A 24,406-nucleotide genomic window follows, 5' to 3' on the forward strand; every position below is an offset into this window, starting at 1 on the left:
GCCTGCCCGACTCCCCCCTCGCCGTGACACAACACTTCCCCACAGGCGCCAGACCGCGCCCGTTTCGTGTAGTCAAGTGGTGTCCTGTTTGAGCCTGTCGGGCAGTTTCCTGTGCTGCTCCAGTACCACCCTGCCCTGCAGCCCCTCCACACTCGAAACTACAGTGGGATCTACTGGCTTTGCAATCTCTTATGTTCTACCATTGCAGGACACAGGTACACTCGTCGTACCCCGGTATAAGAACACGTTTTTTTTTCGCTCATCCGAACGTGAAGAATTTGCAGCTTGTCATTCGTTATAAGAACGAAATTTCGCTAATCCGAACTTCGAGACCGATGACCGATTCTGGCCAAGAATTCAGCGGCCAAATTTTAATTCGGCCCCACCCAACGGCTGCGTATTTCCGCGCGGGCGCCAGGCATTGTGGTTAAGGACCCCGGGAGGCAGCAGCGCTTTGTGCTCTCATTTCCAAAGTGTTTTTTCATGTGCTTGTTTTGCAGTTGCTGTTCATTATGGGGTCTTAAGGAAGAGAAAAAAGATCCTTTATGAGTACGAGTCTATTGTAATCGACCTCTGATACAGTGTGGCAGTTAGGCAAGTGTGGTGCTGTCCTGTGGTCTCCCTGTGTTATAATTCACCTGTCCTGCTGTCAGGCAGTACCTGTCGTGTTTGAACTCCTGTGCGGCTCTCAGCAGCTCCTGGATGTTCTTGGTGACCTGCTCGGTCTTGAGGATGACGTCCTCGGTGCAGGGCAGGGTGGGGTCGGGCTCACTGTCGCCCTCGTCCGTCTCCGCGCGGGCCTCCTCTTCGCCCCCCCGCGCCAGGCGCGACTCCGAAACGCTGCCAACACAGGCGACAACACTGTAGCTGGTGAAGCAATCTGGAGCTGTCATGGTCTTCCATTTCCACGTTAAAGAAATACTCTGAGCAGTGATTGAGTGCACGGGCACTCTAAAAAAACGAATCCACATCTGTTGTTTCAGACTGTGTTCAAGGCAACTGCATTTTATGAGCTAACTAACATTTGTTACCAATTACAAAGCTTGTTCGCAATCCAGCTACCATCATGCATTCACCTTGGTGGAGAAGAGCAGTTCTATGCTCCTCCACTCTCTAAAGGCAGCCTGGAGATCACACTGTGGGCACAGGCTCCACCCGATCACTGCGCCCCCTGGGGCATCACTCACCTGAGTGAGGAATCGTGGGCTTGGGTGTTGTCATAGTCACTATCTGTCCCACTGCCGTGCTTCTCTCCCTTGGGAGCCTGGTAGAGGATGATTGGAGAGAATGAGAATAAGGGAGTGGCCAGGGTGGGGAAACAAGAGGTGGGAGTGGCTGGGGGCGGGGAGACGAGAGGGGTGGGAGTGGCCAGGGGCGGGGAGACGAGAGGGGGGAGGAGAAAGCAAGCAGTGGGGGGACATGGGAGCAGTGGGTAAGCAGAGACAGTGGGAAGTGGAATTGAGCGTGAAGAATAAGGCCACAGGTGAAGAATAAGAGTAGGAGAGAGGGCAAAGAGGAGTGGGCAAACAGAGCCTGATTCACTGCAAGGGAATCAGCACTTTCACATTAAAACAAATTCTGCTGAACTGAATATACTTGTGCATGTGTCTCTGTTGTTCTATGGTTTTCTTGTAAAGCGTCTTGATATGATATGAAAAGTGCTACAAAATTATTATGGAAGATGGGCGATGGTGTGACGGAGAGAGGAGGCAGAAATACAGGAGGAAGAAGAAAAAGGGGCTGAACCAGGCAGCGTGGGCAGGAAGACCTCTCACCAGGTATCTGCCCCCCTCGGACACCCCCAGGTGGTGAAGTCCGCTGTAGGGGGAGGGGCCTGTGGACACGCCCTTCCGCACCTGGAATGAGAGGGGCAGAACGGAGGAGACGAGATCAAGGAAAACAAGAGTGGAACAACACTTTGGAACAGCACTCCAAGACAAGGGAAACGGAGAGGAAGTCAGCTGGAGAACAGCGGGAAGAGAAAGCACTGCGCTCCGTGCAGGATGGAGACAGCGCTTCTCTTGTCCCTGTGAAGGGGCCCCAGACTGGAAAGTAACCCCCACCCCAAGCCTCACACCCAACAGTATCGGACTGATGCTGTATGGAGAGAGTCCACGAACAGCGCACGCACGCACGCACGCACGCACGCACGCACGCACGCACGCACGCACACAGTCTCTCGGTCAAAGACCCAGACACCTCCAATCCAGAACCCCTGTGTCTCCCCACTGCAGATATGAGAATTAGTGGCTTATTTTGTTTTCTTCATGTTGCAGGTAGCTGCCAACCTTCCGAAAACAACACTTCACAACCCCTGCGTCTGTAACTGCACCGATAGCGTCTGTGAAGGGCAAAGTTACTTGTGAGTGGCGAGCTCTGGCATGCCACCTGGTGGTTAGTGAGCCACGCTGCAGTGAGTGGGGACCCCATGTCTACACCCTTGTGCTGACCCAGGCAGATCTCTGTGCTGTGGACTGCTTCCAGTGCTCAGGATGCAAAACATCTGTATATATACACACATTATGTATATATATATACGGGCATACTCTGCAGATCGGCTACCACAGTCATTCGTGAGCGGTAGAACATGAGGAGCTCCGAGTATGCAAGCCACAGATACACATCTGCACCCCGTGTGTTGCACAGATCAGCTGTGGAAAGTGCGGCCCGACCCGCCTCCCGGAGTGCAGCCCGAGGTTAGCAGCAGTGCTGGCGTTAGTAGCCCATGCCGTTAGCTGTGTAAGCGGGTGCGGCTGCGCGGCGTGAGCAACAGGGGGCAGCAGCAGCAGCAGCACACTTACGCTGGGGCCCAGGGGCTGCAGGCGGCCCGCCAGCGCGTCCATGGCTGGGCCGAAGGGCTTGGGGGGGGCGCCCGGCTCGTACATGGAGAAGGCCTGCCGGTCGCGCCGAGGGGGCGGGGCCCCCGTCGACTCCGCGCGCTCGCCCGAGCCGAGCCCCGGCCCCGCCGCCGGCACCCCCCCCGCCTGGCCCCGCATGGCGCTGTTCTCCGTCTGCATCCGGGTGATCTACAGGAGAAGGGGGGTGATCAAGGCGACTGCGGTAAAACCCTGTTAGGCTTTATCTCCCAGGTCAGGCAGAACAGTCCGTGCAGCAATAAGTGGCACCTGGACACCAGCAGGCTACACGCCAGAATCTCAGGTTACACGCCTGACCCTGGTGCTCAATTTCACACCATGAAGACGTGTTCTTACAACAGAAGGGCCGAGAGCGCCCAGCTCTGGAGCCACTGGTGGCGTGTAGCGTTACTCCTCAGTCTGTGCGCTGTGAGCTGACTGCACTCATACTGCAATCTGTAATGCACGTGGAAGGTGACAGCACACCCATCGAGTCCCTTTGTAAAGCTCTGAGCACCAGCTGTCATCCCCGATTGCTGTGCTTTGAGTTCACATTCCTGTCTTTCCCTCTTCCGAGAAGCTCTGGGTAAATGAGCACTGTTGCACAGGAGGACAGTGAATAGTCTCATTAGCACAGCCCATCCCCTCCACCAGACACTGTCCTGCACCTGCAGAGAGCATGAAGGCACGTCCTTTAAAACTGGGGAGCAAGGAGCCCCCGGCCCCTGACAGGGCTGTCTGGGGACGTGGTCCGGGGGGGAGACAGGACAGGGGGATGGGGGGGCAGGAAAGAGAACTGGGCTGAACACACAGCACACAGCACAGACTAATGGCACTGAGGGAAACAGTCACAAACCAGTGGTGCCAATGGCATGGGGATAAAATAAAATGGTTCTAGACACACAATGGAGGGGAAAAAAACACCATCCCATAATTCTCAGATTTTTCTCCAAACGGACTGATCTTTAGACTCTCAAAACGGTAATAGTGTTCTCTGAACTATCTGCATGTAGCACACTAAGAATATGCTGGGCTTAAGAGGACTGAAATAATTCCCATCTACCTCTTTCTGCAGGCGACGCAGCTCCTCACTCAGGTTGTTGTTGACCTTCATCAGCTGCTGAACTTTGGCTTCGGAGGCAGCCAGGGCCTTCTTCACCTCCAGGTACTCCTGCAGGGTGATGGGGCCGTCGGACAGGTCAGAGGAGTCCATACTCTGGAGGAGACAGAGGATTTAGAGCACAAGGCCGAAGGGAGAGGAAGAGGCAGGGAGAGGAGGAAGAGGAGAGAGGGCGCGAGGCAGGGAGAGGAGGAAGGCGAAGATAGGACGCGAGGCAGGGAGAGGAGGAAGAGAAGAGAGGGCGCAAGGCAGGGGGAGGAGGAAGAGGAGAGAGGGCGCGAGGCAGGGAGAGGAGGAAGAGGAAGTGGAAGAGAGGATGTGAGGCAGGGAGAGGAGGAAGAGGAAGATAGGGCGCGAGGCAGGGAGAGGAGGAAGAGGAGAGAGGGCGCAAGGCAGGGGGAGGAGGAAGAGGAGAGAGGGCGCGAGGCAGGGAGAGGAGGAAGAGGAAGTGGAAGAGAGGATGCGAGGCAGGGAGAGGAGGAAGAGGAAGATAGGGCGCGAGGCAGGGAGAGGAAGAGGAGAGATGAAGGCACAGAGCAAGCAGGCAGGCTTGTAGAGCGTGGGCACACTTATTGAAAGTGTCTTAACACACTGTCTCACATTCTGGTTTGGTAACATCAGTACTGCTGATGGTAATAGGCTATCAAAATTAGTCAAAATAAATAGCAAATTAACTGGGGCAAATCAAATCACCTTGAATTTCCTCTACAGAGGGTAGCAAAGAAAGCTTCCCAACAATCTAGCTCAACTAACTTCGCCCTTATCTTGCAGTAACACTGTTGCACTGACGTCTTGGTGGGTAAAATTTTGTCTGTCCTTGTGTTATGCTGCAAGTGTGCCGGGAAACAAATCTCCCTGAAATAGGACAACAAAGCTTAAACTGAATTCAACTGTAGGGCAGAGTGGAGGGGAGAGAAGAGGGATATGTGTCACAGACAGTGGTTCTTGACTAAACATGCAAACCGGAAAGATAACAAGAGGAGCACCAATCTGAGACATACAAGAGACTCAGGGTCCTGCTGGATGTGTCCTCTGACTACTTGGACACTCACCCTGAGACAGGGTGCAGAGCCCAACAGCAGGACTATGTCTGTCCGGGGCAGAGTGCTGGCAGTTTCAGTTTCTTTCACAAAGTCTCATTTTTTTCATAAACAGGTCTATAATGTGCAATTATAATTCAAACCTGTTCTGCTACTCCCGCGGTTTTGATCAGAATGGTGCCACAACGCTCTAACATCTTCTAACGTGAAATGCAAGATTCTGCTCGTTTCATAAGCACTACAGTAAAAAGTGGAAGATAATTAGCTGCCGTCTGCCCGGACCAGGGCTAGGAAAGACAGCCCCTCCACCTCCCACACCCCACCCCCTCGACAGCCACAGCAGAACAAAGCATGCAGTCAGGTCCCAGAATAACCACTGACATCACAGTTGAGGTATGGGGCGGTCGGCTCCCTGCAAGGCATGCTGGGAAGGGCTGGGAGGAGCCGGGATGATGGGAGTGTGGCTCTCAGACCACAGCGGGGCACAGCGCCCTGCCACAGGCAGCTCCGAAGCCTGGACACGCACATCCTGGAGGAGCTCTTTCCCCACATTCCCCTCTGCTGTCCCTCTCGGCTGCTCTCTCGGGTCGCGCCCCGATACCCGGTGGTTCTGCTCACCTTGGCCCGGTTGTTCCGGCCCGCGTTGTTGCTGCGGAGCAGCTCCTGGTCCGTGTCCTCGTCCGACGCTACGCTGTCGTAGTCATGCTGGTCATCTGCGTCGCCGTGGTTACGGAGCCCCAAGTCCAAGTTATCTGCACGGCCCGGAACCAACAACCCGTTACCAGAGCAGGACCCCCACCAACCACCCTCCGACCTACCCGCAGGTAACCTTTGCCCCCGTGGCCCCCCTCACCAGTGGGGCTGCTCAGGCCCTTGCCATGCTGCCGCCTCTTGGCGTCGCTCAGGATGTCGATGATCAGCGTGGCGAACTCCCGGGCGTTGAACCGCGCCAGCTTCTGACGGCCCTGGGGCAGGGCGAGACGCAGAAGAGGGGCAGCCGTCAGTAGCGGAGAGAAAGAGAGAGACGACAGACGGGGCAGGCAGGCAGGCAGGCAGGCAGGGGGACGGCTTTCAGACACAATCCCGTCCAGCGCAAGGATTCATGGAAAGATTCCAGAATGCGTCTCTCCTCCCTGCCTTTACTGGCAGCGGCTCCTGGAAAATTATTGTCCAAGCAGCTGGCAGCCGTAAGAATAACATCAATTGCTGTAACTACACTCTTAGATAAACAGGCAATCGTGGCTGCACTGGGAAAGCATGCAGAACACCCTCCTCCCATCCCCCCCCCCCCCCCAGTCCATCCCTCTGTCCAGCCCCCCCCACCCTCGACAGCAGGCTCATACTTTCAGTTTGCAGCCTGACCCTCGACCCGCTGCCCCCCGTCTTCCCCCGTGTGAGGCCGACTCTCTCCCACTGGCGCTCCAGACGTGGCGCCGGCCTGCTGAGGGAGGGGCCTCCGTGACAAGACCAATCAGAATCAAGAGGAGGAGGAAGGGGGAGGAGCAAAGCTGGGGTGGGGGTGGGGTTAAAGGTTCCGTCAACAATTCCCATGTGCACTCTCAGAGGTTGACGGCTCTCGACGGGGCCTCACGGGGACCCGCCTGCAGATGAGGGTGTTTTTAATCCACAATCTCGAAGATCTGCCCCCAGCCCCCACCATGTTGTCCCACAAACGTGCCCAGATTCCTGCTGGTGGCAACCATCTCTCTATTGAGAGCTCCCCCGGTCTCTTGACCTTTCCTAACTCCCCTCATTTTCCCTACATCTCACCTTTGCACTGCCTCCGTGTCTCCATACCTGACCCGGTCACCCTGTCGCCCGTGGGAGGGCAGTTACCTGGTTGCGTGTGGCAGAGTACTCCGGATTGACAGGCAGGAAGGGCACTGCGCTGCGCTCGGTCACCAGCGTGCTGTGATTCTGCGTTGTCAGCCAAACTGGGGAGGAGAGAGAGTTAGAAGAAGGAGGTCTGAGAGGGAGACAAAAGGGAAACAGGCGCTTTTGTAGCAGCGTCACGAGAGAAGAGAGGAGGAGAGGGAGCCAGTGGGACGCCCGTGCAGTCCAGAGGGCCGACCGTGAGGTGGACTGCGACACCCAGGTACCTGCAGCACCAGCCCTCCTCCCTCCCTCTCGGGCTGAGACTGTTCACCAGCAGCCAACCTGAGCAAATGAGACAGAAACGGACACACGCGCAGGTCCGGCCTGGCCCGACACACAGCTCTCCCTGCTTCCTCTTTTCTAGATGGGGGAGAGGCCCTGAGCGAAGGAGCACGGACAGACGGGTGGGCAGCGAGAGGGACCGCCTCCCCTCTGACGCAGGAGGTCCAGCTGGCAGATCCTGCCCCCTCTCCCAGCTCTCTTCCCCACAGCACTGTGCCTGAGCTGAGAACATACAGCTGGTCTTTGTGAAGCCGAACAGCTCTGCCCGTCTCCACTGCCTCGGCCGCTCGCTCCTAGACCAGCAGGCTCCTTCGCCTCCTCCACAGTGAACGTCTTTCCCAGCCACTCTGCCCTGCCTGCGGCCCTCTCTCCCTTACCTGTGACATCAGGCAGAGGAGTCCAGCCCGGACCGCCCAGGCCCAGCCTGGTGGACCAGCCCAGAGCGTGGCAGGGAAGAGGAAGGGAAGCAGAAAGTACCAGAAGGAGAGGGAGAGGGAGAGGGCGGCATTCCTGTAGAACTCCCTCCCAGCCCTCGCTTGCTCTCCTCCTCCCTCCTCTCTCAAATCAGCTCCGCGACTCCGGCTGAGGCGTTTATCCGAAAGGAAGGAGGAGGGAAAGTGAGGGAGGAGAGGAGAGACGCAGGGAGCTCTGCAGTACGATTCAGACTGACCCTTTCTGACCAAGAGTCATGTGTGTGGAGATTCAGGGACGGAGGCTGGCCACACTAGGTAACGCTTCCCTGGATACAGCATCCAGCTTTACAGAGGCCAAATGCACGAGCACGAGCACGACAGTGACTCTGGTTGGGGGGGGCCCGTGCACAAGCGCGACAGTGACTCTGGTGGGGGGGGGGGGCATGAGCACGAGCACGAGCACGACAGTGACTCTGGTGGGGGGGGGGGGGGCATGAGCACGAGCACGAGCACGACAGTGACTCTGGTTGGGGGGGGCACGAGCACAAGCGCAAAATGACTCTGGTGGGGGGGGGGGGGGCACATGCACGAGCGCGACAGTGACTCTGGTGGGGGGGGGGGGGCACATGCACGAGCGCGACAGTGACTCTGGTGGGGTGGGGGGGGGGGGGGCACATGCACGAGTCAGGGGGGTGATATATACGTTTTACTCACCTGCATCGTTCTCCCTCCGGTCCACTTCGTCGTACACGTCCATGGCCAGCTCCTCAAACAGCCGATTATTGAGCTGCAAGTACAGACAGCACGTTACCTCCCTGCAGCCCTGCCCTCTCAGGAATGAGCTCTCCACACTGACACAATGCAGCTACTCTCTACCACACCCCCACGACCCCCCAGCTCCGTCAGTGTCCCCTCTACTACACCCCCACGACCCCCCAGCTCCGTCAGTGTCCCCTCTACCACACCCCCACGACCCCCCAGCTCCGTCAGTGTCCCCTCTACCACACCCCCACGACCCCCCAGCTCCGTCAGCGTCCCCTCTACCACACCCCCCCACGACCCCCCAGCTCCGTCAGCGTCCCCTCTACCACACCCCCCCACGACCCCCCAGCTCCGTCAGCGTCCCCTCTACCACACCCCCCCACGACCCCCCAGCTCCGTCAGTGTCCCCTCTACTACACCCCCCCACGACCCCCCAGCTCCGTCAGCGTCCCCTCTACTACACCCCCACGACCCCCCAGCTCCGTCAGTGTCTGTCCCCTCTACTACACCCCCACGACCCCCCAGCTCCGTCAGTGTCTGTCCCCTCTACCACACCCCCACGACCCCGCAGCTCCGTCAGTGTCTGTCCCCTCTACCACACCCCCACGACCCCGCAGCTCCATCAGTGTCCCCTCTACCACCCCCCACGACCCCCCAGCTCTGTCAGTGTCCCCTCTACCACACCCCCCCACGACCCCCCAGCTCCGTCAGTGTCCCCTCTACCACACCCCCACGACCCCCCAGCTCCGTCAGTGTCCCCTCTACTACACCCACCCACGACCCCCCAGCTCCGTCAGTGTCCCCTCTACCACACCCCCACGACCCCCCAGCTCCGTCAGTGTCCCCTCTACCACACCCCCCCACGACCCCCCAGCTCCGTCAGTGTCCCCTCTACCACACCCCCCACGACCCCCCAGCTCCGTCAGTGTCCCCTCTACCACACCCCCACGACCCCCCAGCTCCGTCAGTGTCCCCTCTACCACACCCCCCCACGACCCCCCAGCTCCGTCAGTGTCCCCTCTACCACACCCCCACGACCCCCCAGCTCCGTCAGTGTCCCCTCTACCACACCCCCCCACGACCCCCCAGCTCCGTCAGTGTCCCCTCTACCACACCCCCACGACCCCGCAGCTCCGTCAGTGTCCCCTCTACCACACCCCCACGACCCCCCAGCTCCGTCAGTGTCCCCTCTACCACACCCCCACGACCCCGCAGCTCCGTCAGTGTCCCCTCTACCACACCCCCACGACCCCCCAGCTCCGTCAGTGTCCCCTCTACCACACCCCCCCCACGACCCCCCAGCTCTGCTCCACTCACCGCCTGCAGTTTCTTCTTGGCTGCCTTGGCGAGCTCTGACAGGTCCAGACTGCGGACAGAGGGGCAGGACGCAGAGAGACAGACAGAGGGACAGTCAGACAACATGACCGGCTCCTGCCCAGGCGCGCGGAGGGGCAGGAGCGGACACGTCTTCCCATTCCTGCCAGCTTGTACCACCCAGGATCATATCCGCACAGTCAGCGGCTCTTCCAGAAAACAGGAAAACGATTTGAAGGACCGTCAAAACCACCGGATGAGATCCTTGGATCAGTTAGCCACTAACTACTGAACAGGACAGATGTTTAATCTGCTCATTTTTAACCGTTCATTTGCTCTTCAATAAAAACGATCAGAATGATTTAATATCGTACACAGGGTGTTGCGAAAGACAGCAGGTCCATTTAAACAGCACACGCACCAACTCCTTCACTGAACAGGGCAGAGTCCATTACACAGTCATCTGAACAGGTCAATTAGCTTAAGAGAGCACTTTCTTGGCTATATACAATTTCTTGCATTAGGAATTCGTCTTTAGCATACCCCAGCTTGTTCTCCATGAGACACACAGACAGGGAGAGAAGCTGGGGGTCAGAGCGTTTATACAGCGCCCCTGGAGCAGCTGGGATTAAGGGCCTTGCTCAGGGCCTCAATACTATTGGTTTATTTTCAGATCCCACAATGCCACACCGCGCCACGTTTTACCGGCTGAAGGCTCTCCCAGGCCAGGGACTGGATATACTGGGCCCTTAACCTTACTCCACAGATCATCTTCTGCTGGCCAGTCCCAGGCCCCAGCGGGGGGTCAGCCTGACACCCATCACAGAGCCGTGAATGGGTACAGACACAGAGGGCGGCGTTCCGTCACCCCCCGCCCTCTTCAACACTACCCCACTGGACTGTAAGAGGGCAGGAGGGCAGGATGGGGCCCCCCCCCACCCTGAGAATGAGCGCGTGCGGCCGTGGGACGAGCGCGGGGTGGGGTGGGGGTGGGAAAGAACAGGAGAGAATACCTCTGCGTCGGGCACTTCGGCCGAGCTCTGCCTCCAGCGCAGCGAGACGGAGAGAAAGAAGATGAGTGAGCGAGAGAGAGAGAGAGGCAGACAGACCCCACATCAGCACAACCCCCCACCTCCTGCCCCTCCGCGCGGGCCAGGCCGTCAAGCTCCTGCCCCGAGCGCACAAGCAGACAGCTGGCCACACAGCCCGGACAGGAGTGGGAACGACACCCCCCCCATCAACAGTAAACTCTCCTCCCTCTGCAGAGGTCCGGCTGCATCACTTTCAGGAAACTGAAAGAGAGAGACGCCCTGGAGTTTGTGCTGCTTCACGAACCCCACGTGACTCTCTAAGAGTTTAAAAAGTCAAGGGATCAGTTAAGAGCTCAGTGCAAAGGGGAACCAGAGGCACAGGGGACTGGAGACGCCAGTCCGCAGCTCCTACACTGATCAAAACTCACATTCATTATTAGACACTACTGACTGATGACAAAGATTGTCTCTACAAATACCTGCAGGACTGTGGCTCTCCAGGTCCAGAACCTGGCCACCCTAGTATTTGAGAGCAGCATCCCACATCGCCCCCCTGTGGTATAAGGGCGGAAGTGCACCCTGCATAAATATTTCAAGTTACTACTTTGAAATATTGAGTTTTGAAAAGTACCCTTGGCTCCTGCGAGCCAGGAAGAGAGAGAGCCCAGATTAATCAATATATCACCTTTAAAGGAAATCGGGTGTTATTTTTGTACCGTACTTACCCTGAATAGAACAGATAATTAACAGAATGCTATGACAGGTGTTAAAAGACAAGAGTGTCTGAGGACACTCGACGCATTAACCCAGAGCAGCACCGGACCTCACTTGCATCACAACCTCCTGAGACTCACACTCACACACTCACACACACACACCTGTCCCGCCACAGGCAGGCAAGAGATGCCCAGCGCACGTGCACACCTACCTGTCGGCCATCTGGGGGATGATGTAATGGCCATTCTTGTGATCTGGGGGACGGCAAGAGGAAAAGACAAAAACGAGAGACAGCTCAGCCGGAGAGCCCACAGTGCGCTTTGGCACACTTTTTCTAACTCCAACTAGATTAGAAACCCTTCCCCAAATATCCCCTCAAGACAAAACAATTTCCCTCCCCAGGACGGCAGCTTGGATCTCTCTCTCTCTCTCCCTCCCTCTTCTTCCAAGAAAAAGTTATTGTGCACGTCACAGGGGTGGCACAGACTCCTGAGCACAGTTCCGACGGCAGAAACCCGTCAGAACAGCTGCCCAGGATGGCGAGAATCCAGCTGAAGGAGTCTGCACGCGTCCTGTTCAACCAGTAGCGCGTTCCTCAGCCGGGTATTTCGGATAAGCCACCACTTGTTCGCAAAGAAATGAATCGACAAATATCTGCAAGACTCCCGATCTCTCTGGACACGTTGTTCGTTTTGGTTTCGAACGTGTGGAAACGAGTCTACTGGTGAAAACGTGTGCCTCACCTGACGGGCTGCCAAAACCACAGGAAACTGCGTGAGGAACGGGTTAGTCAGGTGACCCGACAGGGGAGGGGGGGGGGGGGCTTACCTGGGCGCCGCCCACACAGGTAAAATGCCAGGCGGTCCGTCAGCTCATACTGGCACTCCACCAGCCTCTCTGCCAGCTCCACGTGACCGGCTTGCCTGGCACGGGGCACAAGGGCAACGATCACGGTTAGTGAGCACGCCTGCCTCCCAGCTCTCGGGAGAGGAGGTTCGATCAGGCACGCTGAGCATATATACTGAACACGGAGCGGAGGAGGACAAAAACAAACACCGATTCTATGTGATCCCACACTGGCAGGCTGATGAAACTTCCGAGTCGTGAACAGAGATGATTACAGAGACCCGAGAAAGTATTCAAAAGTGTAGGTATTCAAAGGCCCGAACGTCAAGACGCAAACCACAAGGGCACAAGCGGGAACTGTAAGGGGGAGCCAACCACGATCAAGAAGCACTTCTTTACACAAAGGCCGTGGGAGTGTGGAACAAGCTCCCGAGGCATGCTGTCGAAGCTGATACCTCATTCACAAAATGGCTGAACGAGACCCTTCGATCAATTAACTACTCACTTCCAAACAGGCTGGGTGGGTTACAAACAAGGGGGAGATCATTCAGCCCTTCTTACATTCTTATAGTATGTATAGTATAGTGTGTAAAGAACATACTTAGTTAGCATGCCAAGCAGGTTTGGGCAGCCAGTTGACCTTGGACCCCTAGAGGGTTTTTGGTTCCTCTCCTCGGTTGTCTTCTGGCTTTTTCTCTTTCTGTATTGTAACGTCATGTACTGTCAAACAGCTTTGTTAGGCGCCTTGGGGCAACCTTGTTGTGAAAGGCGCTATATAAAAATAAACTAAACTGAATTCCAGATCCATACATCGGGCCTGGTATAGGTAAAGTAGAGACGATTCCTATTATAGAAGTGAATAAACACACAGAAACGTCATCCTCTGACGCCAGCACCAAGGGGAGAGGCCGGGCATCGGGGCGCCCGTGGGACTCACCTGGCGTAGTCCATGGGTGTCCTCCCGTTGATGTCAGGGGCCCCAGGGTCGGCGCCGTACACGACCAGCAGCTCGGCCTGCAGCACCTGGCCCGCCTTCGCCGCCACGTGGAGGGGCGTGGTGCCCTTCTCCTGGAGAGAGGGGGGGGAACGCGGGCAGAGCGCGGTAAGGGTTCGCAGGCACTGGGGCTCATATTTTTTCTGTGAGTGTCTTATGGATCTGATTCCTAGGGCTAGACTCGTATTTTGTTTGCAGGGACAAAAACGCATTTATTGCATATTTTACTATTATCTATGTACAGTTGGTATCATTATTATTATTATTTTACTTCACTTTACTTCAGCTTTATTTGTCTTACTTACGGGTGCATAGTATAGTGAAAAGTGTCAAGAGAGAGGGCAGGAGAGGCAGGGAGAGGCGGAGAGACTGAAGAAGGAAGCGAGGAGGAACAAGGAACGGAGAGAGAGAACTGGACCGAGCACACGGGAGAGCAGCGGGCTGTTTTTGGGGGGGGGGGGGGGGTGGCAGCGCGGTGTTTACCGGGTGAAAGAAGTTGGCCTGCGCCCCCAGGGACAACAGCCGCAGGCAGGTTTCCAGGCTGCCTGTCCGCACACTGGAGTGGAGTTGCTGTGGCAAAGACGGAGAGAGAGAGAATCAGGGCCAGAACACAGGGTGCGCAAACAGACAGCTGTCCTGAACACTGAAACCATTTTGTGCAGCTGTTCAACTTCCATCCATCCAACTTCTAACCTCTTTATCCCGCTTCTCCCAAACTGACTACTGTAACGCTCCGCTCGCTGGGGTTTCTACATCCGCATTGAACAAACTGCAGTATGTCCATAATTCGGCAGCCGGAATCCTGACCAGGTGTAGCGAAAGTGATCACATTACTCCTGTCCTGGAGTCCTTGCACTGGCTTCCAGGCAGGTTTCATGTCAAATTCAAAATCCTCATACTCACCTATAAGGCTCTGCATGGCTGGACACTTCAATACCTGTCTGAGCTACTATCGTCCTACTCCCCACCTCACAGCCTTCACTCTTCTAATTCTAGTCTCCTGTCTGTCCTCCAAGCCCGTCTACACTCTATGGGTGATAGGGTCTTGTTATTGCCTTAAGCTCTGGAACTCTATCCCTAAGGATATCAGAGACTCACCTTCCCTAAACTCCTTCAAATCTAGATTCAAAACCTTCTTCTTTAGAAGGGCCTCTACTTAATTGGTTCTGTTATGTACCCCTCTGCTCCTATCGTATTCTGTACCTCCATCTACTGTCTCTTCTCACTGTGTATATATTGTGTATTGTTTTCATTTGTTGTTATTGTTCTGTAAAGCACTTTGAGAAGCCACCTTTAAAGGTGCTACATAAAATAAAGTTTATTATTATTATCCAATTCAGGGCTGCAGGGGAGCTGGAGCCTACCCTGGAAAGCAACAGGCATGTACACACCTGCTCACGCCAAGGCCAATTTTCCCAGAAGCCAGTTAAACTACTACTATGGATTGTGGGAGGAATCCGGAGCACCTGGAGGAAACCCACGTGAACACGGGGAGAACATACAAGCTCCATGCAGACAGCGCCCCAGGACTTGAACCCAGGGCCCCAGCAGGGCCCCAGTGCAGTAATGCTCACTGCACCACCTTGCGGCCCAGGTGTCATAGTTTCACATCTCATTTCTCTCCAAACAGCTGTGTGTGTCCCCACCCTGCTGACCTTGCTAAGGTCCTTGGTGGTGACCCCGTCGTCGTCCCGGCAGGGCAGCTTGTGCACAAATGCCAGCATCTGGTACTTGGCGCGGATGAACTCTGACTTTGTTGGGCTGGAAACAGATAACACAGACGGGTGAAATGAGAAATCCTCGCAGAATCCTTCTCCCTGGTTTACAGTAACGACTTTAAAATCCCAGGACCCGACCCTGATGGAAATGGGTCTCCTTTTAGTGGTGTGAAAGGAAGGTTTAGGGAGGCGCACACCCCTGGATCTTCACTAGTGGGGGGAAGGTTTAGGGAGGCGCACACCCCTGGATCTTCACTAGTGGGGGGAAGGTTTAGGGAGGCGCACACCCCTGGATCTTCACTAGTGGGGGGAAGGTTTAGGGAGGCGCACACCCCTGGATCTTCACTAGTGGGGGGAAGGTTTAGGGAGGCGCACATGCCTGGATTTTCACTAGTGGGGGGACGGTTTAGGGAGACGCACACTCCTGGATTTTCACTAGTTGGGGGACGGTTTAGGGAGGCGCACACTTACTGGACCTTGTCCTGGGGGTTGGGTTTCCGGCGTCCACTCTGCACCTGCGCAGGGTCGAGGAGGGAGTGTTCCCAGATGGAGTTTGCGCCATTGCTGGCCAGAGTCTGCACCATCTGAAACAACAACAGTGTCTCAATCCCCGGCCGTCTCTCACTCTCCTCCGCCCCGGCCGTCTCTCCCTCCCAGACCCTCTCTCCATGCCCGCCGGCCCGTGCCCCGGTACCTGCAGCAGGGAGGGCGGCCAGCCGCTGTGGCGCAGGTGCTTGACGATGGAGATGTGGCGGCCCAGGCTGCGGTGCACCGAGCAGCACTCGTCACAGATCAGCACGCCGCGGTTGATGCTGGTCCAGCCGGGGTCTGCGGACACCAACACACACACACCGCGCACGGGCGCGTGAGGCACGGGGAGGCACGCTCAGCTGACACAGACCACAGCCCAGGATGGGGGTGCAGGAAGCAGATTAACACCACAGAGGGGAGGGGAGAACGAGGGGAAAAGCAGCCGGCAGGAAATGAGGCAAACAGGAAAGGAGGTGACAGGAGCGAGGGGGGACACAGCCTGAGCAGTTATTCCACACCGCGGGGCAACACAACTGGCCCTTTCCACTGGATTACTGGGCAGAACGGTGTGATTTCAGGTAACAGGATACACCAAGGCTGCGTCTGGGGTCTTGGGTGATGTAGTCTCTGCAAAAACAGCCAGTGGGAACAACCAACAAAAAACACCTGCTGCCAAAGACCAAACTAATGCTGCATTTTCAATAACAAATCTATACTAAACAAAGACAGACAAAACTGCAACGAGGCAGGGGAAGGACAGGGATTAAGGTGATGAAGAAGTGTATGAGCTGCCCCATGCCGAGGCAGGGATCTTACAGGCAGGGCAGCGACGTTGCTCACGGCAAGGGCCACCCCTGGCACCTGCCCAGCCCAGTGCCAGGCTCAGAGAGGCCCGCGGCCCACAGCACCGAGCGGCGCCACCAAGTACCACCTCACACTAGTGCGGAAGTCGGCACCTACCCGAACTACAGACTCTTTTCAGATTCGTGTACTGGTGGACACTCAAGACACCTCCAGGCTCCAGGCGCAAGCACTGTCGCGAACTGCAGGGCAGGCTCGAGCTAGACTGAGCTATTTTAATAGCAGAGGTCAGTACTAACATGGGTCCGGTGCACGCCGCGTGATCAGTTCACACTGGGCGCTGTATCAGGGTTGTCTCCGCAGCGCTAGAGGATGTGTGGTTTTCCCATCACACCCACTGACGAAGGGGTTTTCGAAATGTCTGAGTGGGTGTGGCATGCCCCACTGGAGCTTTAAGAATGCCTGCAGTCTACCAGAGGAGAGTTACCCAGGCTTTCTGGGACAAAAATCCTACAACATACAGGAATCTAAGGAAAACACTCTTCCCTGAGCTTTCCTGCTAAATGGCCAGCAGCTAGATCACCCTGCAACTCACAGCTGGCAGCCCACTGGAGCTCAGCAGGTGTGAGCCTGGTCAGTACCTGGAGGGGAGACCTCCTGGGAAAAACTGAGGTTGCTGCTGGAAGAGGTGTTAGTGGGGCCAGCAGGGGGCGCTCACCCTGCGGTCTGTGTGGGTCCTAATTCCCCAGTATAGTGACGGGGACACTATACTGTAAACAGGCGCTGTCCTTCAGATGAGACGTAAAACCGAGGTCCTGACTCTCTGTGGTCATTAAAAATCCCAGGGCGTTTCTCGAAAAGAGTAGGGGTGTTACCCTGGTGTCCTGGCTAAATTTCCCATTGGCCCTTACCAATCATGGCCTCCTAATAATCCCCATCTCTGAACTGGCTTCATCACTCTGCTCTCCTCCCCACTGAGAGCTGGTGTGTGGGGGAGAGGACTGGTGCATCATCCAGGTGGGGCTGCACACTGGTGGAGGTGGAGGGGATCCCCATTACCTGTAAAGCGCTTTGAGTGGAGTGTCCAGAAAAGTGCTATATAAGTGTGAGCAATTATTATTATTAAATTCATCGACCGACATGCCATGAATCCACACCAGCTCCAGGTGCACTCTTTCGGAAATACCATCACGTATGACCGCGTCATTACCGTCAAATACCATTAAAACACAGCTGCGGCTCTGCAGAGCCAGCTGAAGTCACTCCTGTTTGTTTTTTAGCGCCTTCTGGCCAGCTGAACCAGGTAAAACCTCAGTTCCTGGGAGTCCTGGGAGTCAGGACGCGAGTGATAGCTGTGTTGTTTAAGCTCCGCGTCGGTCGATGGTAATGTACTCAAGCCTGGGTGACAACTCACGAAATCCCACATCCCAGGGGGAGCCACTGGCTCACAGGAAAACCGAACACGGATCAGCTGAGGGCTGCGCAGCCCAGCCGACGCAAGTCCTGCAGTAGCAGTAGTCCGCAAGAAAGGCGAGGAGACGAGCTCGGCCCAGTGAGGTCTTTCGGATCAGTTTCCCTGCGCTCCTACAGCCAGTACAGGTGTGAATTCTGGAGTGAAATCCACCCAGCCCCGCGGATAGGACAACATCAGTCAATTAAACCTCACCGTTGTGTCTTTGGGAGGTTCAAGGAAACCTATGCGATTGCGGGAGAGAACATGCAGACTCCCCACAGACGGGTCCCAAAATCCAGATTCGAGAGCAGAACCCTGGAACCGAGTCAGCAGGGCTACCCGCCGCATCCCGGCGCCCCGAGACACACTCCAGAGAGCCTAACAGGCTGAAAACATCAACTTTTCCAGTCTAATGAAATAATTACCAGCAGCTGTGTGCACTCCATCCTGCAGGCACACCCACCCACACACACCAAGGCCAATTAATTGCGCAGCTGTGTGACAAGCACGGGCTGCGGACCCAGATGCGTACAGCACTCGCCAACACTCTCAGCAGGTGAGGGCTTTACAGAAGCCTCTCCTCCGTGTCTGCATTCAGCTCCAGTTCGCCGCGCTGACACACAGGCAGACTGCTCTGCAGCACGGCGACGGTGTTTCCATCTGAATGAATTAAAAGGCGTTCGCTTACAGCTTCCAGCACGGGTCACGTGACTGCACCACATACAGCCGCTGGGGTTCAGCGGCAACGAAACCGCGCGACTTGACCTTTCCTTGCCCACGGCTCGTGGCGAGACGTCAAACCGTGGTCCTGACTCTCTGTGGTCATTAAAAATCCCAGGGTGTTTCTCGAAAAGAGTAGGGGTGTAACCCCGGCGTCCTGGCCAAATTTCCCATTGGCCCTTACCAATCATGGCCTCCTAATAACCCCCATCTCTGAACTGGCTTCATCACTCTGCTCTCCTCCCCACTGAGAGCTGGTGTGTGGGGAGAGGACTGGTGCATCATCCAGGTGGGGCTGCACACTGGTGGGGGTGGAGGGGATCCCCATTACTTGTAAAGCGCTTTGAGTGGAGTGTCCAGAAAAGCGCTATATAAGTGTAAGCAATTATTATTATTATTATCTGCATGCACAGAGCAGTCAGGGGTCGGAACCCAGATCTGGAGGGGAGGAATGCAAGCTGAGCTAAGAGACATCCTCAGCTCATGAAGGAGCCCCATCAGGTGCCTGTACACCCAGCCAAGCGGAACACACCAGGGACAGATGTTTACCCACCCTACAGATGTGCCCTGGGATCAAGGGCTGTTACCCTGGCACCCGACTGGCTGCTAGGGGCAACAGCCCAGATGGAGAAACCAGAGAGATGTGAGGGAGAAAGAATGTGTTAGAGAGGGAGACCTGAGGAAGGAGAGAGAGGGACAGAGAGGGTGATGGAGGAAGAGTGTCACAGCACAGATCAAACGGCAATATCCCACACACTGGGACACACACAAACTGGAATGCTACAGAATCCTAAACAGACAATACACACTAGCCGAATATCTAACCAAGATAAAGAGCAGCAAACAGAAACCTGATTAAGAACAGGCTCAGTGATACAGCCTGGCCATAGAAACTGGACACAGGCAGACCTGGACGCCCAGAGAGGACAGGCTCAGTGACCACAGCCTGGCCATAGAAACTGGACACAGGCAGACCTGGCTGTCCAGAGAGGACAGGCTCAGTGACCACAGCCTGACCATAGAAACTGGACACAGGCAGACCTGGACACCCAGAGCCGACAGGCTCAGTGACCACAGCCTGGCCATAGAAACTGGACACAGGCAGACCTGGACGCCCAGAGAGGACAGGCTCAGTGACCACAGCCTGGCCATAGAAACTGGACACAGGCAGACCTGGCTGCCCAGTGAGGACAGGCTCAGTGACACAGCCTGGCCATAGAAACTGGACACAGGCGGGCCTGACTGCCCAGAGAGGACAGGCTGTGCTCCCACTGCCAGCAGGGAGAAACTGAGACAGAGGTGCACTTCCTACTGCAATGTGACAGATACTCTGAGATTAGAGAAACATTCTTTCCCAAATCTACACAGCTAATCCCAGAATTCCCACACCTGCCAGAATCACGACAGCTCCCAATCCTACTGGGAGAGGGAGGAGGGAACTCAGCTGAACTGGCAGCCCAGTATGTGATCTCCTGTCACAGCCTGAGGAACAGTCAGCCTGTCTCCCAGTCATGCGCCATACATCTTTATGTAAATATTTCATGATTGTGTCTTAATTGTAAATGTCTGTAGAATTTGTTTTATGTTAATTGTATCCATTTTGCTTTTGCACCACTGACTGTACGCATCGGCCATGCCAGTAAAGCACCTTGAACTGAACTGACAGGGTGATGGAGAAAAGAGGGTGTTGGAGAGGGAGGCCTGAGGAAGGAGAGTGTGACAGAGAGGGGGATGGAGAAAGCCGGGAAGGATAGAGAGAGGTAACAGAGAGACCTCGCACAAGGCAGAGGACAAAGGGGGCAAATTTGACAGCAGGGCCAGAAGGCAGGAGGGAGAAGGTGCTAATCCTCTCAACATCATCAGCTGCTTTACAACCTTCGGGGATTGTATACGGGCACGAAAGTATCAAGGAGTCAAGTGAAGGCCGCTCCTGCCCCCCCCGTCAAACACCCCTCCTCCTGCTGCGAGCACGGCGGGAACAGGCCACAGAGACAGGAGATACGGCCCCCGCCGCCGCCCCGCGTAACCATGGAGCCAAACAGTACAACGAGGAGGAGGAGGAGGAGGAAGATAACGCGCACGACTTTCTTCAACAGATTCCAGTCCTCGAACCCTGAACGTCACACTGAAACCCCCCCACCGGCCTGATCCCGTGCCGCGCAGGGAGGGCTGTGGATCTCTCGCTCGGCTGTACCCCCCCCCCGACTCCAGCGGCTGGGCTCGCCCGGCAGGAGCCCTCTCACAGGTCCGCTGGTGAGCAACGTGCACACAAGTGCACAAAAGTATGTTCTTGTGCACTTTGCCACACTCTCACCTGCGTGCACCACGACCTCCAGTGCCAGGACACAATGACCAGCCCCACCTGCAGCTCTGCCGACTCTAGCCCAATTCAGCACATCTATCCTAATTTAATTCCCCCTCGCGTTCACTCAGTTCTTAGGGGAGATGAGCTGCTACGCAGAATATCACAATTTTCCATCACATATCACTGGATCTCTGTCTCCCTCTCTGCCTCTTTTATCTGGAAGTCGAGTTTGAAAAAGCCGAACAAAATCTACTGTGGAACAAAGCGCTTTGAAAGCCCCCCCCAACCCTTACAGAATACAGCATGTGCGAGTGTTCATGCTCTCCGGAAAACCTGTCACCTCTCAAAAAGCTCAACATTTGTCTGGTCGTCGCAAAAACAAATCGACTTTCCAGACCCTCTGACAGACTAGTCGGCTGCCGGGAGACAGACCGGGCTGCGCAGCCAGCTGCTACTGTGGTCCCAGAGCCAAGAGTGACCAGCTCCAGGCCAGGGGGGTGCTTGTGTGTATTGGGGTCCCAGGGCCAAGAGTGACCAGCTCCAGGATGGGGGGTGCTTGTGTGTATTGGGGTCCCAGTACAGAGAGTGACCAGCTCCAGGCTGGGGGGTGCTTGTGTGTATTGGGGTCCCAGTGCCAAGAGTGACCAGCCCCAGGCTGGGGGGTGCTTGTGTATATTGGGGTCCCAGTACAGAGAGTGACCAGCTCCAGGCTGGGGGGTGCTTGTGTGTATTGGGGTCCCAGTGCCAAGAGTGACCAGCTCCAGGCAAACAATGTGCATACTGTGCCCCAGTATTTAGATTCAGCAGTTCTTTCTTTAGCATTTACTCCAAATATGGCTCAAAGTGTGAAGTGTTGCTGCACCTGATACTCGTGTACAGCTCGTACTGCAAAACCTGGAAGGGCCTTGCACAGCGTTTACAGAGAACGAACACATCTCCGCAACCTCTTCCTTTCCAGGAATCAGGATTTAGACTCCCGTCTTGTGCAAACCGGAAACCGGAGGCGGCAGACGTCCAGCCGTGTCTTGTCAAATCTCAGCTTCTCGACTACTTTATAATGTATGGCTGCACTTCAAAGATTCAAACTCCTGCGCTAGGTGTGACCCCCGAAAAACAAGAACAAACTGCTTAGTCACTCAGGGTGACGGCACGTATGGCGCTGGGGCTCGGCAAGAACCTGCCCACACTGTGACCCCAAAACCTACCGAGCGCAGCAGCGCCTGGTCTGGCGTCGCCGGGCTCTGGAGCCTGCAAAGGCATCCGCCGAACTCGGTTCACTCAAACTCCGAGGGTTTAAAAACAACAAAAACTGGTAAATTGCGTTGCAGGCAACGACATGTTCGGAGGCGGCTGGCTTACTACTACAAAACCAGTCGACTTCGGAATAATGTAATGGCCTCTAGGGTATACACAGTGGAAATTGTCTTTATCGACAAAACTGTTTTCACATCGGATTCCAATTAAAACTGCCATTTATTCTTCTGATTGAATAAAAAAAACTGCAGTTAATGAGAAATAATACAATTTCGCCTTTCAGTAATCACGGTATTTAATGTCCCAGTAACGCACACCCATTGAGGTAACAACTACCCAGCTAGACTGGAGAATCTAGCTAGTTACCCAAAACAAAAGGAGACGTTTTATTTGAAAACCCAGATTTTTAACGTACTTTCCCCTGAACAGCTCGCTTCGTATAAACGTGTACAATATTAAAAATATACCAGTAGATACCACACGCAATGTAATGGGATAACGCCTTGTCAGTTGGAAAAAAATAAACATAATACTACAATTAAACACTACGAGTGGCGTATGATTTCGTGTTAATAGGTATATTTTCGACCACAGCAGAATCTTTACTGGGAGAAATGGTCACTGCAAGTGGAAGGGCATCTAGGCCACAGAGCGCGCCGGGCCGCTTTCCTATTTCCCCGATCCCGGGATGCGACCGCCATCTCCGGTCACCCTCTCCCATCCCAGTGCCTCTTCCCTCCCCGAGTTGCCAAACACCAGCTGCTAACAACGCCTTTTAAAAAACAAAATCTTACCCGGCGCGCTGCAGTCGGCGCAGACCTCGCTTCTTTGCACTTTCCTGGACATTGTGTCCAATGGTGTTGAAATGTTGTTATTTTAGTCGCCTTTCCGTTCCCCGGGCTGAAAAAGGCTGGACTGCCGCTTCCCTGCTCCCGAATCGCCCGGAAGCCTCACAGCACGGAACAGGTTCCCCGGCCTCTGCCTGCGTGTGTGCGTTTCTCGCTCCCCAGTGCACAGAAATATCCCCGGTTTTCCTATATGGCGTCGGCGTACTGAGCAAGTGGGTTACAGGGGAAACTGGGATGATTGATTTCATTGAAAGGGAGGCGAGGGCAGTGTTCGTGCGTGGAAAAAGCGCAGCACTTTCCCCGGTTTTCCTGGCTTCCCCCTGCTTGCCGCTCTCCCCTCCTCCTCCGGCACCGTCGCTCTCAGTTCGCTCGTTATCGCAGCCAGGGGCTGCTCATCAGACCACAAAGTACAATGAGATCACTGCAAATATCGTCCACAGCCTCCCCGCTCCCCGGGGGCTCCTAACTGCACGGTGGGGTCCGCACACGGCAGCCCCTGTCCCTCTGTCTGCGCCTTCGCCTGCCTGTCCGTCCGTCCGTCAGTCAGTCTGAGCCGAATTTAGCGCGTCAATGATCGTTTTCCCTCGCTAGCATTGCGGACACGGCTTTGTCTTATTCCGAACACCCCTCTCTCCCCTCACCTATGCATGAATAATTCGACTTTAAGAAATTAAAAAAATAGACCCGTGCTTTCAGTTTTGCTTTCACCATAAGAATCAACGACAATCCAATGATATTTTCTTGCACCTGTTGCTCTTTGCGGTACTGCCGGCGTTGAGGTCGTATTACAGCACGCCTGACCAGTCCCACCTAACAGCCCAGGAGCTCGCCTTTGGACGGTGGGAGGAAACCCACCGCAATGTGCGTGAACATGCGGAGTTGAACCCAGGATCAAGAGCTGCGAGGCACTAGCGCTAACCGCCGAGTCACCAATAAACCGTCAAGCAACTCCCATTAAAAACAGACACCTGCGATTAACTACGTAGGCAGCTACTGTAGTTTCAAATGTAGCCCCGTCTGGGAGGAACCTGCATGTTTCCCTGCGTCTTGACGTAGAGTCGAAAAAGTCGCTGTATTTAATCGTGAAGCGCTGGAAACACAGCGGTGTCCAAGACCTTCGGGAGTATCAAGAGGCGGTGGTAATTCAGCCGTTTATAAACACCAAATACATTAAGAACGGTTACAAACGAGAAGACCATCTAGATAATTGGTTTTCAGTAGCTAATTGATCCAAAGGTCTCATCCAGCTACTTCTTGGAAAAAGCCTGGATATCAGCAGCATATAGCTTCCATCAGAATCCCCCAAGCCTATAAAAATGTCTCCTCTTTTCAGTTTCAAACGCGCTTCCACTTAATTTGGACTTGTGTGCTCCGGTGTTAAAGAGATGATATCGAAGAATTCCTTCAAAGTCGTGCGCACTTTCCCTCGGTCGAAAAGGCTTCTCCGAGGTTTGTCAGGAATACCCCTGAAAGCTGGTTTGTCCTCAAGTGTTTTCTGTTTTCTTCACGGGTTTTGTCCAGATGATC

General features: G+C 55.3%; 1 protein-coding gene across 3 annotated transcripts in view; it reads right to left on the minus strand.

The window, feature by feature from the left end:
• git1 (G protein-coupled receptor kinase interacting ArfGAP 1) overlaps nucleotides 1–23,739 on the minus strand; it is a 28,345-nt gene extending 4,606 nt beyond the window's left edge. The window contains exons 1-19 of one of the 3 annotated variants that reach the window (XM_069184592.1): nucleotides 22,826–23,739; nucleotides 15,662–15,795; nucleotides 15,439–15,551; nucleotides 14,905–15,010; nucleotides 13,733–13,819; nucleotides 13,193–13,323; nucleotides 12,238–12,332; nucleotides 11,621–11,663; nucleotides 10,675–10,701; nucleotides 9,665–9,713; nucleotides 8,300–8,372; nucleotides 6,852–6,949; nucleotides 5,869–5,980; nucleotides 5,634–5,767; nucleotides 3,919–4,071; nucleotides 2,802–3,026; nucleotides 1,776–1,856; nucleotides 1,188–1,264; nucleotides 661–840 (exon numbers count right to left, since the gene is read on the minus strand). In XM_069184592.1, coding sequence (XP_069040693.1) covers nucleotides 661–840; nucleotides 1,188–1,264; nucleotides 1,776–1,856; nucleotides 2,802–3,026; nucleotides 3,919–4,071; nucleotides 5,634–5,767; nucleotides 5,869–5,980; nucleotides 6,852–6,949; nucleotides 8,300–8,372; nucleotides 9,665–9,713; nucleotides 10,675–10,701; nucleotides 11,621–11,663; nucleotides 12,238–12,332; nucleotides 13,193–13,323; nucleotides 13,733–13,819; nucleotides 14,905–15,010; nucleotides 15,439–15,551; nucleotides 15,662–15,795; nucleotides 22,826–22,877 — 1,970 coding nt within the window. In that variant the 5' untranslated portion in view covers nucleotides 22,878–23,739. The remainder of the gene's footprint in view (nucleotides 1–660; nucleotides 841–1,187; nucleotides 1,265–1,775; nucleotides 1,857–2,801; nucleotides 3,027–3,918; nucleotides 4,072–5,633; nucleotides 5,768–5,868; nucleotides 5,981–6,851; nucleotides 6,950–8,299; nucleotides 8,373–9,664; nucleotides 9,714–10,674; nucleotides 10,702–11,620; nucleotides 11,664–12,237; nucleotides 12,333–13,192; nucleotides 13,324–13,732; nucleotides 13,820–14,904; nucleotides 15,011–15,438; nucleotides 15,552–15,661; nucleotides 15,796–22,825) is intronic. The other 2 variants (XM_069184594.1, XM_069184593.1) reach the window with 2 other exon arrangements.
• Between the last annotated feature and the right edge of the window lie 667 nt (nucleotides 23,740–24,406).

Source organism: Lepisosteus oculatus, chromosome 26 (genome assembly GCF_040954835.1).
Source record: "Lepisosteus oculatus isolate fLepOcu1 chromosome 26, fLepOcu1.hap2, whole genome shotgun sequence".
NCBI lineage: Eukaryota > Metazoa > Chordata > Actinopteri > Semionotiformes > Lepisosteidae > Lepisosteus > Lepisosteus oculatus.